Here is a 17,761-nt window from a genome sequence, read left to right as displayed (position 1 = left end):
AGCTACCAAAGCTCCGCTGATTGATGTGATTATCTTAAAATAGTATCTTATAATAATAAGAAATATGTTTATTTTTTTTTTTATAGGTTTAAGAATTAAACAATCTATAACGATCTTACAAATGTTTCGGACTCTCTTTTTTTACGCTATAAGATTCTAAAACTTTGGTATAACTATAGACTATTCTCTGATCTGTTGACCTTATGTTCTGATGTATCAATTTTCAATGTTTGCGATTTTTGATTAATAATATAACAATTGGATTGTTGAATTGTTTAAATGTATACCTAAATGATCATATCATGATCATTTGAAATCTGCCCATTAAATACCTGCTTAACGACTCATGAGCTGCCAATAAAATTGTGGTCACATTAACACCTCAATAGCTCTATAAATATACACTCATGATGTTTGTATGTATTGTGTGCTTTCAGTAAAAGTATTTCATAGGTGTAAGTGGTTCATTGATACGCTTTGAAGCCGTAAAATGACAGTAAATTCCTTTGGAAGACAAAGGAGAGGCTATGCTTCCAAAGGTTCAGCTAGAAAGTTGCCATAAAAACGAGATTTAATGGTCGAGCAAGTCAATCGGATGCTACAGTTCTCCATATAACAGGCAGGGAAATTCAGTTACATAATGGAGCTGCATGCAAAAAGAATCACAAACCTTTTCTACAACAAAGTCTTGTGTGACCCAAATTCCAAACGCAAAAGAAAATCAAAATTTCAATGTGTGAAAAGACAAAAAAAAAAAAAAACAGAAAATCAAAATACATACAAATAAAACCAACAAATAGTCATCTACACATGTTTATGTCTAATTCAATGGGTTGTGGCTCTTTAGACAAAAAAAAAAACAAACTAGTTGGACGGAGCTACAGTCGAGCATTCTCAACTGTCGGAGACCCCGTACTTATTATGGAAAAAAGCTAAGACTGCTAACCAATTTTATCCAACTTTGGTCAGGATATATACAACCACGTAAGACACAGTCAGTTTGCTTACGATATCTCATAAAACAAAAAAGTTTTTCATACAAAGACTGGATTTTCGCCCGATCGCTCTATTCAAAAGTTTTTCATACTGAGACTTAATTTTTGCCCGATCGGTCCTATGACAGCTATACGATATAGTGATACGATTTAAACCAACTTTTGGGCAGGATATGTAACTCAAAGTTATAAGCTTATTGTATTAGTTTGGTTTGGATATCTCATAAAGCAAAAAAGTTTTTCAGACTAAAACTTGATTTCGACCGATTGTTCCTATGGGCGCTATATGATATAGTGGTCCGATCCAAAAAAGAAACAAACTTGATCTACCTGCAATATAGAGGAATCTAAATACCAATTTTGGTTTCACTAGCTTTTAAATTGTTTTTATAATTTGAATATGAAATTTTTTTTTTCGATTTGTGGGCGATAAAGGGGGCGTGGCTGAATTTTGAAACAAACTTGATCTGCTTGCAATAGAGAGGGACCTACATACCAAGTTTGGTGTCTCTAGCTCTTTTAGTCTCTAAGATCTAGGTGTTCATACAGACAGACAGACAGACAGACGGACAGATGGACAGATGGACAGACGGACATTGCTATATTGACTCGGCTATTGATGCTGATCAAGAATATATATACTTTATAGGGTCTGCCACGCCTCCTTCTGCCTGTTACGCACATATTCTTTAAAACAAACCCAATAGACCCCTGTACTTGTTCTTAAGTACGGGGTCTAACAAAAAACTGAAATAACTGAAATAATACAAGTCTAAAATAGACCCCGACAGTCATTCACTCATTTTGTCAATGATGTTGCTTTCTATTCTAAACGCATTATTATTATTGATTTCCCAAACTTATTTTTCGCTCTTACGACTTTTGGGATTCTTGAGACCTGCAATTAATTTTCTCGCGTTGTTTTTTCCCCCCTCTTATTTTTTTGTTTTTTCCTATTTCCCTCCCCGTTCCACCCGATGAAACAAAAGGCAGACGCGCGCCATGGCATCTTTCATGTTTAACGAATATTGCTGGGGGGCAGATGCAGCAGATGCAGCTCCCCGCTACAGACCGAGACGAAGACCGAGACGGAGGCCGAGAAGCAGACAATTGAACCCCCGACCCTTGCGCTGGCTACAGTCCACGGTATAAAAGCTTGGCCTATAACTGTTTTTGGTTTTAGAACAAATGCAGCTGAGCACGCGTGCGGACAGTCAGAAATTCGAAGAGCTAACTTTTTTTTTTTTGTGTATTTTTTATTGTATTGTGAAGCTGTCAAGGATCAACACAGATCCAAGAATAATCAAGTGAAGTGCTGTGAAGTGTATTGAAACTAAGCGCAAAAATGTGGCAATACTTTGTGGTAGGTGTATAACAATAGATCCCAGAGAATTTTGGAATAAAATTACAAAATTGAAAATAAAATATCATATAAATTATGTCGTAAAACCACGCTAAAGTAAGCGAATACGTGTGTTATAATATTTACGGACAGACTTTTTTAAGTGGAACTTAACTGATTGAAATTAACTTCCATTATTTAAACAAGTCATTATCGCTCAGATATATGTACTGACCAAGCACAAAGGGATTTAATGCAAACTGCATAACTTTATGTTTTGTGTATCCTTCGTTTTAAAACTTTCAGGATCGTTCCATTACAGTATTCTTAAAATTTCTGAATATAATTAATTCCCTTCCTAATCGACATTAATAAATAGAGAGAGCAGAATTTTTTTTTTTTTAATTTTCCTAGAAGAAGATATAGGGATAAAATTTTATTTTCTTAATTTCAAAAAATTTATTTGCAAAACTAATACAAATCATTCTAGGAAAATGGAATGGTATTTATGTATAAATGATAATTAGATTTGAGTATATTCATTACCTTTCAGAATGCTTAAAATTACTAAGGCTTGATAATAATAATAGTAAATAAAAAATTACAGGCTCAATCTGGAAAAAATAAATATATATATATATATATATATATTATATATTTTTTTGATACGCTTTATTAATGTAATAAGCTAGCTATATAGTACTCAAAGTTATATCAGTGCTAATTTTTTAACATGGCAGGGTTCGAACCCAGTTATTTTTCAAACTGTAGCTCTAGATAATGTGATAGGTCTTCAGGAAAAGTACATTTGATAACAGACACAATTGTGCTATTAGCTAGTGTTATTAATAAGAATTAGATAAAACTAAGACGAATTCAAAATATTGAAATTTAAAAAAAAGGACTCCCTATGACATTTTATCGCTATCCACTTTCACTTTGTCAATTTCTCTTATTGCAGCTGATCGCTAGTCTGTGCACTATTCCTCTGCAGAGCAGCGCCTTTTGGTGGCCCAAGTCAACGACGTAAGTTTGTAGTCTAGTTTTAATTTGTGGACAGTTTCCCTAACGATTTTCCCCCTTACCCTCGACAGCGAAACTCCCCGCTCCCAGGTGCTGCAACAGATCCCGCTCACCTACTTCCGCACCTACACATACCAGCCGTTGGCGGGCGAGACATTTAGCGTACCACTCTTTGGCTATGGGGCAGCACAGACTCCGCTGCTGTCCGGGCGCCATTACAATCCGTATGCGGTGACCAGCTATGCGGCAGCACGACGTCATGATGCTGCCGCTGCCGGACACAAGACGGACGTAACACCACCCGCAATGGGCAGCAGTAGCACTTTGTCCAGCACATCGCCAGCGCCAAGTACAACGACCACCTCGACAACAACAACCACGCCGGCACCAACAACTACAACTACAACAACAACATCAACGACAACGAGCAGCACAACCAGTGCTCCTCCTCCTCCGCCCAGCAGCACGACAGAAGCATCATCATCGCAGCGCTACGCCGCCTACAATGCGGAGTATCCGACCTACACTCGCCGTGTGAACAATCTCTATAATACCCGGCCGCAATATCCGTATCCGGACTATTTCAACTATCAGCCGCAGAGTACGCTGTCTGAGAAAAGCGGCACTCGCATTCAGTTTGTGCCCTGCATGTGTCCAGTCAGCATGCCCAGCATGTCGAGTCTGTCGGGAATGGGCCTTAACAGTGCCAGCACCAGCACAGACCAGGACCGACCCACGGGAGTATCCATTAGCAGTACCGCTGCGTATGCTCCAGCCACAGTTGCAGAAGTTCCGAATGTGGAACGTAACATTGTCAGTGTACAGGCGCGACAAATGGAGAGCGAGGAAGCTGAGTTGGAGGATGAGGGGGATGCTGTCTCAACGGAGGATACTGATACTCCCGTTGACTCGAAAGTTACCATGGAGCAGCAGGACACCACGCCCACCCTTGAGTCCAACAGCCTGGTTTAGTTTCGCCCACCTGCCACGCCCATCCTAGTATTAAAGCACGCCTAGACTGATTTGTGCAGCTCTCTTGGGAGACCAGTTCCAACGACAGTTTGGCATTTCCCTCATATTCATTTTTTTACTGTCATTTACAAAATAATACAAAATATATTAAAAGTCCATCCATATTAGTTTTTTTATACTACAACTTATTGTATTTATTTGTTTTCGTTGCAATGTATGTTAAATTATATATATTCTTGAACAGCATCAACAGCCGAGTCGATATAAGCATGACCGACTTCTCTGCCATCCGTAATATTTTTCCCGCCGTTTTTAGGGATCTTATATGTTTATTTACCCATCTCCTTATCACTTCTTTGAGCCTATTCTTTGAGTATATAAATAAACTCTCGAGTCATCAGTTTTATTTTTTTTAAAAATTACACATTCGAATTACAAAAAGTTGAATTTTTACACATGTTGCTTAATTAATTAACTTTAAAATATTTATTTGAGCTCTATAGACCGTTATAGATTTTTTTTTAATTCTATAAGTGAAATATGCCAACCATGATAGACAAATACTAAATTTAAATATTTTATTCATTTTTAATGTTGAGAAGATCGATTTTAAATGTTTAAAACAGTTTTTAAAAAGGGTAAATTGTCAATTTACTGAGTTCTAAGAGAGAAAAACATCTAAGGAAAAACTTTACCTGTATGTTACCGATATGTTTCAAGACTTATTGGACTATCTAATAATGCGTAGCATTAAAGATTACATCGATGACAATATATATTAAAGAAAACAATAAAAACAACGAACACAATATACCCTTTCATTTATTTTGTAGGTAACGCTGAATGCACTGATGAAAATTTTTTGAAGAGGCTACCAGAAATATATAACTCTAATCAATGTGCAACCGTAGAAAAGTTTCCTTTTGCAGGAAATCGTGCTTAAAAAAGTTTAATATTATAAATTTGTTGTAAAAGAGTCTAATAATTCATTATTCACGTTACATTAATAACTTAATGGGTTACTCATATAACTTTCAATTTAAGACTCAGAACTGCAATCACGTGAATAATTTCTTCAGTCATATAGAATACCTGATTCAGTTTACTATGAATCATGTAAAACAAGTTTAAAACAAACAGTGGTCCTATAATTTACCCTTTAATAAATTGAATCATTACCATCATGAGAAATTTTCACAACGAAAACAAGAATTTCCTATGCCCAATATACCAGGGCATCTAGGAGTGATAGTGTAGTGGACCCATACCTGTTCTAAAAGGTTAAGGTATAGCGCATAACCTATTACACCCCCAAATAAACCAAAGATCAACCTTTGGATGTGACCACCAGTGGTCAGAACAAGCCTCAAGTATGGATCACTATCAAAGAAATATAATATAGAAAAACTCACAAGAATACAACGGACAGATTTCACATTTACTGTATACCGAATATACTCTTACTATCTATCAAAGAAATATAATATAGAAAAACTCACAAGAATACAAACAGACAGATTTCACATTTACTGTATACCGAATATACTCTTCCTTATCAAAAGACCATTACACCCATCCATCAAGATGGACTATGCGATTACGAAAATAAATGTGGAACCAAAATACAAATAATTGGTACATGTTTCACAGAAAATGATATAAAAAAAAAATTATCGCAACTTTAACACTTGAGGGTTCTTTTTTTTTAAATCATGCTTAAAGCACTTTACAGAAAATACAATTTGATTTTAGAACAAAAACACATGGCCTTTTTTATACACAAATATCAAAGAGTTTGTTGTTGCCCACCAGCAATCACTTCTATGTAATACATTAGGACCATAGCGATAAGAAATATAAATTTTTAACTGCATGCAAATTAAACCCGCATACATCTACTCAAAATCCAAGACACCAAAGTCGAAAACAAAAAACTACTACTGACGCCTTCAATTACCAAAAAACTGAACAGCGTAATCGAAGTATGTCAAATTTACTGACGGTAAAGCCGCGTTCCAACGTCTATGTCACATCTGGAGGTGAGTCCCTCCGTCGCCTTATCTGACTTAGTATGACGTCACTCAGCCACAAAACGTAGAATTGGTTTCTTATGTCGAATGCCATCTGAACTGTTGTACGTATGACCTAGAGAAATGAGATTTTTGTTTTATATAGTTATCAAAGAATTTTGACTTAGTTACATTGATCTACATATGAATAACTATATGAATTCTAATATTTTTTTTAAATTTTTCATTATTAACTAACACACACTTTTAACAGATTTGATAAGCTATTGATGTAGCAAGAGGGATTTTACATTTTATAATATTATAAAAAACTGAATTTGTGTGGTCGGTATATTTATAATGAAAAAACTTGGCTTACCTTTGTATAATTCTGCGTCTTATAATCGTCGACAAGAGACTACTTTAACCTGCTTTAATTTATTATGGAATCCAATTTGGGCCACTGTGCCGGTACCTCCGATGATTTGTAGGTCAAAGGTTCCGCAGATCACAGCACTTGGTCTGGGAGCAAAGTATTATAAGTGGTGTCAGGTTATCTTTTGTTGAATTGCTTGTCATAATTGTGGATTGTCGATTTATTTTGTTAAATATTTTGCTAATTGTTTGTTTGATGTCATGGTGGAAACTTATAGTATATATATACTTACATATTTTTACGCACTTCTTTAGTATTTCGAGACTAATGTATGAAATCGGCGATGTTTATTATTGAAGCGGACAACAATGTTGTGTTTTTAATTAAATGAACACAAGTGTTTCCGTATCGACTTTGTTAATAATTGTTAGGAACTGAAAAAAATCTCTCCAACAGGAATATGTCAGCTCAATCCTCAAAGGATTTATTATCACGAATCACTGTCGTTATGGCTTTGTCGATATTTGATCGAATGCGCTTGACCCCTTTTATTAATAATGAATCAAATTTGAATTTATAATAACCTCGAACTTCGAGATGCTAAATTTTGTATGTTGTTCATTTACGGAGGCTGCTCGAGAACTAAACCATAGGTCTGTACGACTTACGCATGTTGCGTAGGACTTTTATCTGCCGCTACGCTGCCGGCATACGAACATCGGAAAGTGTCGTTTGACTTCGGCAATGGCAGTTCGGCATCTCGCTGTTCGGCTGCCCCGCAACGTCGGCAATCTCTATGAGTCGTAAAATTAATTCGTTGGCGTTGAGTTGTATTTGTAATAGTATTAAATTCATACACGTACATACATATGTATATCTATCAAGGCTGCAAACTGGTTCTGAACCGGATCATGAACCGAGCCCTTTGAAATTATTTACTTTGAGAACCCGAACTTAAGCCGAACCGCTTTCTAAAATAAAAGTTTCGGTTCGAAAAATATACAATTACTTAAATTTTATGGCTTTCTAATATTACGCAATTATTTAAGGCTTCGCATTGAAATAAGTCATATTTAAATCTTCAAATAAATTTAAATTATTATCAAAACTTGGTTTCTTTAAAAAAAAAACTTAATTAGTTCAAAATGTAGAGAAAAATGTATAACAATACAAATATTTTATTGTATGAAATTGAACTAAGGTTCGAACCAAAACTATTCATGTTTGTGAAAGAGCCTACTTAATAGGCAGCTTTTGTCAGCTTTACATAGGGTTTGTGACTTTGGTGAGCTTTTTGGAATGTGTTGTGACTTTCGTGAGCTTTGGAACGGTAAGCATTACGATGATCGCTGTTTCTATTCTATAAATATATTCCTCATGGGCAAGTGTTGTTTATGTTTAAGTTTATACATTCCTTTATATCCTTAGCAGTTTAAATTTGTTTTACAATTTTTCGAAATAAAATTTCATTAGCACTTCTGTTTTGAATGGTTTTGAATGGTAAATGGTAATATATAAATCCATCAGACCAACAACGCCCACAAGTTCTTTACTCATGTTTAGGGAGCATGCGGGTCACTCCAAAAAACGGAATAAATGCGTTATCCTGTACGTGGACTTATTGAAAAATGAACCTATTGCCGTATCTTATCGGTCGACCTGATCTACTCCTGCAGCCAGCTAAACTTTTAAAATTGATCAAGCAATTCAATTTATTTATATTAAGGTGGTGAAAGGGAGCGTTTAAAATTAGAATTCAATCTTGACCTGCGTGTACCCTTAGATAGAGTTATCACAAAACTTTGCAGTTCTAGTTTGATGTAGACTCGCTGTAGACTCGGCTGTTATTCGCACATCAAATTCCACTTTTCAACGTTTTTATATATGTTTTTAAACATTTAGTATTTAATGAGAAAAATATGATGTGTGCAGACTAACGCTAGGCTCAGGGTATATCGTAGTCGAGCACTCTCAATTTTCAATATTGCACTTTGACACTGTAAAGAAATGTGTGCGCAAATGTTGAATACGGGAATGTTCTTACGTCGCCATCTCTGGCTTACGCCTGTCAAATCTTGGCATTTCTGAAAAACAAATTAAGTAAATAAACATATTGTTTATTTTTTTGTTACCAACTGCAGTACTACATTTAATTACCACATGCTAATCCAAGCCCTATCAAGTAAAATTGTATATTTACATATTACATCAATAGGTCTTGAGTGAACGCATTGATCTCAACGATTATGAGAGCAATCGTTATGAAATCTCGAAATGTGCATCGCATTTAAGAAGGCGTGTCTATACACCTACATATGTACTTATAAATACATACATAAGTATATATATATATATACTTATAATATAAATGTTTCACTTTCCATCCTTAAAAAGATTATTATGGTATTATATGCATTGGCGATATTTCTCCAAATATTTCCATTTTGTGAATTTCAGCATTTCTTAATTAAAAATGATTAAATTAATATGTATTATTTTCAATTTTTAATTGTAATAGACAAAAAAAACCCTGGAGTTTTTTAGTATTTTGGCAGGTTTTTTATTTTCTTTGGGTATTTTAACATTTTTATTTTTAACGTCCCTTGGCTTAGGACCATAAAAATATATGCAAATATTTCCATTTTGTCAAATTCAGCATTTTTTAATTAAAAATGATTAAATTAATTTTTATTATTTTCAATTTTTAATTTTAATAGACAAAATAAAAACCCCTGAAATATTTTAGTATTTTGGCAGGTTTTTTATTTTCTTTGGGTATTTTTAACTTTTTTAATTTTTATGGTCCTAAGCCACGGGCTTTTCAAAATAAAAATGCTAAAAATACCCAAAGAAAATTAAAAACCTTTGGCTTGAAAAATAACTGGGTTCAATTCCCCACCTTGAAATGTTAAGAAAAATTTCCATAGTAAAAATGTAACATCCAGGTATGTTCTACAAATTTATAACAGCGCTAAAGCAACTCAAAAGCAATTGTTGGTGTTCCCGAAATAAAACAATGCTTTCAAATGTCTAAAAGAATTTTGAGAGATTTGACAAAATTAAGTATTTATTAAATTGAACTAAAATATCTTTAAAATTGATTTAAGATACAAAAAAAATTGTTCGAATAGATAAAATCTCTGAAGGAGGAACACCAACATTTCGAACGGTTGTTTTCAAAAATATTTTTATTCAACATCTCTAGAGTAAACAGTTATTATATAAATTTTGAATAAAAATTCAGATTGAATTATAATTTGAATTCATCATTGCTACTCTCAAAATCAACCATAAATTATCAAGTTGATGCTTAAATTTCAGTTAATTCCTTAAGGCGTCATACTTAGTTATCAGATACGGGTCCAATTAACTACTTTTGTAATGCATTTCCATTTCACAAACATTGAAAAAAATGATTTCAATGAAATGGACATTTCACTGGCACTGAAAAAAGTAGTGCGTGGTAAAAATTTGTTAATTACCATTGAAAATAAATAGTTATTAAATTTTAACTTTGGCATTGAATAATTTTAAAGAAATTTCAATTTAATTTGGTACGCTCTAACATTACTTATAGTCATTCAAGCGAAAATTCTTTAAGCTAAAAGACTTTTTAGTCCTCTGCAGATTTTGGTCATTCTCTAATGCTGCAAAAATGGATAACATTTTTTAAATAATCTGAAATTAATTTTAAAGTATTTTAATAGCCCTTTCAATACTGTCATAAGCTTCTCGTTAACTATTCAGTCAGTCTTAATTAAATTGATTTAATTCGATATCACTACCAATTTTCCCGTGTGTGACTTACTCTTGAACTTTTAAGCTATAGGTTCTATAAGAGAGAAAAACTGGACTATCGTATTTCATTTTTGGTGTACATTCCCGATTGATACTGGTTATTTTTGCGAAATGCGGAGATTGACAAGGGGTGAGATAATTAAAAATATAGAGAGCCAGAGGAAGGAAGGCGAGATCGGTACTCGGAAACAATAACAAACAAATGATGATGATGATGTATGTAAATAAATATGTATGAACAGAGTGCGATCAATGATAAGAGCTGAGCTGGTATATTCTGGGTGATCTGGGCGATCGACTAGCAGCAGTGGAGTCGATTGACGTCAATGGCGCAATGAAATCCTGGTGGAAAAGTCAAGAAACTAAAAAACCGGTAAACACCTTTGCCTTTAGACTTTGGACTCGATGTCTGAGTTCGTATACAATTCCGAATCAGAGACTTAAACCGAATCCGTAACGAAACGCTCTGATCACTGATAAGGTCTACCCCCAGACATTGACAGCACCTGCAATGCCTCCCACCAATCCAAACCCAAGAGCTTGACACACTTCCAGTTGCCGATTGGCAAATCGATAAGACCCAATAACTGTACAGTCATACCCACTATTTAAATCTGCCTCTTTCCTTATCTCTAAGTCCGTGTTGCTTTTTGTCAAACGCTTTGACTAGTTTAGTACATTTTCAATGTTTTCTCTGAGTTTCAAAAGAGATGGAATTTGATAGACTCAAATAAATAAAACCGTTACAAGTCGTTCATAGTCATTTGAAGTTTCTGGCTGCGGTCCGGCGACTTTGATCTTCTGCGCCGTTTCGCTGCTTGGCTTATCACTAAAATATGCATCAAGAGTGAGCGCTTGTACTTTGCATCTGTGCATTGTAGTACTCTGCAAGAAATGTGCGAGAGGGGGAAGGCTTATCTCTCAGGGCTTCTGTACCCCTGGCAGCAACGCACAGTGGAACAATCTCTGGTTTTGCTGTACAAAAATCATATCTTTTGAACCAAAAAAGAATTTTTAAAAATTTAAAAAGCATTTAATAAAGAACTTCTAGAGCTTTAAAATTTTCCCTACGTATTAGGCCCACTGGTTGATTAAGGGCTTTCGGTCAAAGCTAGAAAAATATTTTTAGTGCATATTTTTTTACATGTTAAATTAAAAAAGAAAAATTATTTCTATTTTGTTCGAAATATAAATTTCAATCTATTTCATTATTTAAACAGCATGGTTTACTATATAAAAAAGTTTATAACGCTTATTTAAACAAAAAAAATTTTTGTTTTTTGATAAATCTTGTATGGTGCCTGGCATAGCGAAAACGTATGAAATTGCACTGCGCTCTTCTTCTTCCATCACCATTTTTAAGCGATGTTGCGTCAGTTTTTGAACTTGAAAAAAAAGATGCGCAAAACGGCGCAAACAAAACTGAAAAATATAGTTAGAAAATTGATTTCCAAAGCGCACTGAAGTAGTGGGATGGTGTCCAAGAGTGTATAATTTTTTTTATCTTCCATCAAAGTTGAAAAATAGCATAATTTTAGTGATTTTTTAAACATCGCTGGGATAAAAAGTAATCAAGTGAAGAAACAAACGGCATTTAATTAGAAAGAAACATGCTTTTCAGATGAAATCAAAAACATAATGATCGGTCGTATAACTTGACAACAAAACAATTTTTAAGTTTGCATTTTTATGAAAATTTGCACATTTGTGCGTGCACTGAAATAAGGGTTAACTTTAACAATTTTGACCTGATTTCAAAAATCTTTTGGATTTGTAATCTTTGAAGATTTCTCTATCGAATGCATTTATTACTTTTACAATCGCTTTTATGGAAAATATGATTTAAATACAGTCCCCATCCCTTTCTGTCCCACTGTGCAACGTCAGAAGCGACGTCCATGCACCGTCGGGCCCGAAGCTTAACTTAAGTCATCGGACTGCCGACGATCGATCGATCGATCGATCGGACCGATGCGATGCGATGGGCATAAAAATTGCGTAGCTTGCAGCTGATCGGTTCAGTGTTGTGGCGGCCGTCAAACGAACCACACGACAGAGAGTAACGATTGGTGCGACTATTTCAAGAGAACGTGAAAGTCAAAGTTAACGGGAACAAGTACGCGATCGTGGCAAGAACGACACCAAAAATACGGGACACGAGAGCGAGAGCGAGAGCAAAAACTAAACGGATTGATCCGGCTAACAAATGAAAGAAACGTGCAAAGCTTAAGTACACGTACTTAATAAAGACATAGAGACTAATGATAATAGGCAAAGCGAAGTGGACAAACGTCAAGTGGACAAGCAGACAGATAGAGACAGGTGCACGATAAGATTAACTAAACTTAATTAAAAAAAGTCATAATAATAACTACAACAAAACGATTTATTCAATGGCCATAAATCGTATAACTAACTACTTCAGTTAATTCCTCTATCAATAAATAGAAATAAACTAAATATATAATCAAACACTGACGTGAAGTGAAGGTGAACTAAACTCGCTCGGTTAGTTCCTGGCTAAAATGTAGACTGACTGCAACGCAGCAGCATTTAACAGCTACACCAGCAACAACAACAACAACTATAAAAAGCCAATAAGCAACAAGAATCATTGCAAGATGTATGTGGCAAACACCACAGGCGGCCTCATGCTGCAGACAATGCTCTATTTGGCGAATCACACAAGTCGTGCGGCAGTCAACACGCTAATCGATTTGCCCCCAGCGGCCAAAAGTGGTAAGTGATCTCAACTTGCGGCCAATACTCAGATTGAACAACAATTACTTATTGGGCGGATTAATTATTTTTTTAAGTGCACATACTGACAGTTTATAGTAGAACATTCAAGTGTCGTAGCTAAATATTTTGTCGTTTTATGGCAAAATATACCAGTTACCCAACATCGATATGTAGCTCACTAACTTCAAGACTGTCATATCTCTAATAGGACTATTTTGCAGAAAACGGGCTTAAAGTTTTCAATGCAGTACAAACTTGTATTTAAATAAAGTGTAGAATATTTCTTCATTATTAACCTGAGGTATTGCAGTCTTTAAGTAAATGTTTATTATAGCTTAAGGAGTATTTAACATAAATTTATATATTTTGGGTATCCCATGAGTAATGTTTCCTCTAAAAAAGTAAGACTGATTCTTCATAACTGCATTTACAATACTCGTATTAAATGAGAAATGTTATTTTAAGATCTCCACCTGGAAAATTGAAAGCTCTTCTGCATTCATTAGTCAAACGAATCGAGACTTTGGCCCATGCCTCGTCTAAGTTGAAGTCTGAGAGCATCTTCAAGTGTTTGGTTGTGCAAACAAATTCTGGTTTCAATAGTTCATTCAACTCATTGAGAACGGGAACTGGTTCCACAACTGCGCTGAAGGAAAAACTTCATTTTGTCTAGATTGTTCAGTTGAGCTATATCCAAAGTTTTTTTTTTAACAATTGGCTTAGAGGCCAAAAGACGTCACATTTGCAAATTTTCGATACTGATTCTATTAGTTATTGACGACAGGTCCGGCACACACGAATATTTAATTGAAAACTTCCGATATAAGTTTAAATAAGACACCAGCAAACGATAAGCTAAATATGACAATGGTACCACCACAACAACAGCTATAACGATAAAAGAAAATATGGAAAAAAAAAAAAAAAGCCAAAAGCTATGACGTTATTGATCAGCCGAGCGGAAGACAGGCGACTTCTTCTGACTGCCACGCAACGTTGAGCAGTCGATGAAGGCTGTCGATCTACTTCATAAGTAAGGAAGGAAGTACCCCTTAGTAAAGTTGTCTACTTGGCAACTGCTTATACGCCTGAGCAGACAGTCAATGACTGCTTAACAGAATAATTATAATTATTAAGGGCTTTGTATAACATCGTCTTAGCAATATTATAATTTGAAAATCATTTGGCATTTATTCAATTTTTTTTTTTATCATAAAACATAATTTGAGCTATAATTCCATACAAGCTATAAAATTATTATTAAATTTTGTAATTAAAAATGATTAAATTAATATGTATTATTTTCAATTTTTAATACCAAAACAAAATACCAAAAACCCCAACCAAAAGGTTTTTTATTTTTTTTTGGGTATTTTTGACATTTTTATGGCTTACACTTTGAAAAATTACTGGGTTCAATTCTCCACTCTGAATTCCATTATAAAAATGTAAAATATACAGTTATTCTATAAATTTTGCATAAAAATTCAACTTAAATTATAATTTCATCCTTTTTTAAATTTGGTTAAAAAATAAGATTTAGAATAATATCTTATGGTATATGGTGTTTCCTGTTTTCAAGGTAACCCCTCCTAAAGATTTTTCCATTCATTTAGATAATTTTTTATTTAATTATAAATTCAATTTTGTAAAACTTTGTCGGATTTATGGAAACTCATTCTCAGAATTTCTATTGTATTATTTCAGACATAAACGAGGTGAAATGCTTTGGAGTCTACGGCTGCTTTCCGATCAACGGACCATGGAATACCGTGACACGCACGATTAGCGTGCATCCACAGAAGCCCTCGGAGATTGAGCCACATTTTACGCTGCACACGAGAAGAACAATGGATCAGCCCAAGTACATTGATCTCAATGATCCGGATAGTGTGCAGGGATTGGGGATTAACAAGCGAGGCAGGCTCTATTTGATAGTCCATGGATATTTGGAGTCGGGTGACATACCCTGGATGCTGGAAATGGCCAAGGCGCTGATGAACCACTGCCCGGAGAATGATTGCAGTGTGATTCTGATTGATTGGGGCGGCGGTGCGAGTCCTCCGTATGTGCAGGCGGTGGCCAATACTCGACTGGTGGGCGCCATCACGGCGCATGTGGTGCATATGCTGTACGAGGAGCTGCGTCTGCCCAATTTGGATAAGGTTCACATCATTGGTCACTCACTGGGCGCCCATCTATCCGGCTATGCGGGCTCCCATTTGCAGCGTGACTTTGGCTTGAAGATGGGCCGCATCACTGGCTTGGATCCGGCGGCTCCTCTGTTCACCGACACCGATCCCATTGTCCGTTTGGATCGCTCCGATGCCCACTTCGTGGACATTGTGCACACGGATGCCAATCCGCTGATGAAGGGCGGCTTGGGCATCATCCAGCGTCTGGGCCACGTCGACTTCTATCCAAATGGCGGGTTCGACAATCCCGGCTGCGATAAGAAGCTGCAGGATGTGATGAAGAACAACCGCAAGGCGACACTATTCCTCACAATGCAGGAGTTCCTCGGTTGCAATCACATTCGCAGCGAACAGTACTTCACGGAGAGCATTGAGGGCAAGTGCCCCTTCCTGGGGATGAATTGCGACTCCTTCGATGTAAGTTGATGAGACACTGAGTCACTCGTAATGTAATTTAAGAAAAGCATCAATGGTTTAAATTTGAATAAACCATTTTTAACAATTTTTGTGCCGATAAATCGAGTTAAAAAAGTTAAAAATCGATAAATTGATTTGGAGCCGATGTATCGTGTTCAAATAGCATAACGAAATTTACGAAAACTTCGATAAATTGATTTATTTTAAGTTGATTAATCAAGTTAAAATATTTAAAAAAAATAATCGAGTTTTTTTATGAAAAATTTGCTGAAACTTTAGTTATACATAAGAAAAAGTTAATTGCTACATTAGAAATGCTTACTAATGATTTTATTTAACGAAATCATTTACAACGTAAATAAAAAGCATTACAAATGTTCATAATTTGATATTATCTTGATGCCTATATTCAAACAATCTCAAAGATTCTAATTTTCTAAATATTTGTAAATTGCTGAAACAATGTTATAGTATTTTTTTTTATTTTATGAATATTTTAATGTTCACTTTGGATTTTCATCAACTGACTGTTTTGCTTGACTAATCCTTGTTATTCTTCTTTCCGTAGAGCTTCAAGGATGCCAAATGCAGCAGCTGTGATGAGCCTGGGCGTCTGTGTATGCGCATGGGATTCCACAGCGAGGAGGACTATAGGGAACAGCAGTCGCGGGGACTTATTAAGCCGCAGGATCCGCCGCCAGTTTTCTATCTGATGACTGGTGAGCGCAAACCCTTCTGCCGGCTGCACTACAAGATCACAGTGCGCGTATCCAGTCACGATGAGAGCACACTGCATGGAGGTGAGATTGGCACGCTCTCCATTCGATTGCATGGGGAGCACAGCAAGAAGAGCACCGAGCGGATGAAGTTCTCTCCAAAGCCCATGTACTTTGAGCCAGGATTCGACTATACGGCATTGTTGCCGGGCAAGGATCTCAGAGATCCTGGTCATGCGACCGTCTTTTGGGAGTATCAAACGAATATACTCAATCCACTCACCTGGCGTCTACTCTCCTCCCCGCGCATCTACCTTGAGTACATACTCATCGAGTCCATGGAATCGAGCGATACTTATTTGAAGCTTTGTCCGCTCCACGAGAGCGCCATTCTCTCCGGCACGGAAAACGTGCTCCACACACGCTACTGCAAGGATTAGCCGAGACAGCAACCAATTAATTAAATAGCAATTAACCTAAAGCTTTGCTGTGACATGCCCAAAAGACGGCAACACATTTTTGCGCTTAGCCCATACAAAAACCACCATAACCACACATCAAATGTGGTGGCTTTCTCTGCTAACTGTTCCCGCTTTTTTCCCTAGCCTCGCACCAAACTACCCACTGCAAAGGCAAAAAAAAAGGCATTTTGTATTTGATTATAGTATTCGTTTTAGAAAATAAGATATAAAAATTATATCAAGCGTAAATTAGAGCAAAGGGAGAGCACAATGTTATTTATATATGTATATATACGTAAATGTTATTTATATTATATTTGCTTTAATAACCTTTTTGTTTTTTTTTTTTTTTGTTAGAGTATTTAGAATATTTACAAATAAAGAAAGTATGATATATAATATTAACTTGACTTCTTACATAGATGACGAGCTCGGTTGGGAGTAGGGGAATATATGCATCAAAAAATTCACTTATTCACATAACAAATTTGTGATTTTTGTCAAAACGTTAATATGAAATGTTTCACTTTTCATTCATTTAAGATATTAACATTCATAAAATTCATTAAAATAATTATGATTTGGATATTCGGAATATTCTGTTAGAAGAATTTATTCTGAAAATGTTTTCGATTGGCAGTGATGGGAACAGTCCGTTTCAATTTCAGTCTAATTCATTGGGGTATGATTCAAATCAGCTTTTGTTTCTAGTGAA

General features: G+C 35.5%; 2 protein-coding genes across 3 annotated transcripts; both read left to right on the top strand.

The window, feature by feature from the left end:
- The first annotated feature begins 2,340 nt into the window (after positions 1-2,340).
- Positions 2,341-4,332, top strand: LOC117787639 (uncharacterized protein PB18E9.04c). Its single transcript, XM_034626214.1, has 3 exons — positions 2,341-2,358; positions 3,299-3,363; positions 3,432-4,332. Exons 1-3 carry the CDS (start codon positions 2,341-2,343, stop codon positions 4,330-4,332), a joined length of 984 nt encoding a protein of 327 aa, XP_034482105.1.
- A 1,623-nt stretch (positions 4,333-5,955) lies between these two features.
- LOC117786688 (pancreatic lipase-related protein 2) lies at positions 5,956-17,228 on the top strand. 2 transcript variants are annotated; one of them, XM_034625048.1, is made up of 4 exons: positions 5,956-5,967; positions 12,729-13,254; positions 14,965-15,869; positions 16,438-17,228. In XM_034625048.1, the coding sequence occupies exons 2-4, from the start codon at positions 13,137-13,139 to the stop codon at positions 17,023-17,025; spliced, it is 1,611 nt and encodes a 536-aa protein (XP_034480939.1). In that variant the 5' UTR covers positions 5,956-5,967; positions 12,729-13,136; the 3' UTR covers positions 17,026-17,228. The 2 variants fall into 2 exon arrangements, with proteins under 2 accessions (XP_034480939.1, XP_034480931.1); XM_034625040.1 differs by lacking the exon at positions 5,956-5,967 and having other exon boundaries at positions 12,508-13,254.
- Positions 17,229-17,761: the final 533 nt, after the last annotated feature.

Source organism: Drosophila innubila, chromosome X, assembly GCF_004354385.1.
Source record: "Drosophila innubila isolate TH190305 chromosome X, UK_Dinn_1.0, whole genome shotgun sequence".
In the NCBI taxonomy this organism is placed as follows: Eukaryota; Metazoa; Arthropoda; class Insecta; order Diptera; family Drosophilidae; genus Drosophila; species Drosophila innubila.
This window is presented reverse-complemented; position numbering and strand designations above follow the sequence as displayed.

Coding starts and splice junctions, on each gene's coding strand:
- LOC117787639 (XM_034626214.1), top strand. Junction 3,364..3,431: donor TGGTGGCCCAAGTCAACGAC/GTAAGTTTGTAG, acceptor TACCCTCGACAG/CGAAACTCCCCGCTCCCAGG.
- LOC117786688 (XM_034625048.1), top strand. CDS start 13,137: ATGTATGTGGCAAACACCACAGGCGGCCTCATGCTGCAGACAATGCTC. Junction 13,255..14,964: donor GCCCCCAGCGGCCAAAAGTG/GTAAGTGATCTC, acceptor GTATTATTTCAG/ACATAAACGAGGTGAAATGC. Junction 15,870..16,437: donor TGAATTGCGACTCCTTCGAT/GTAAGTTGATGA, acceptor TTCTTTCCGTAG/AGCTTCAAGGATGCCAAATG.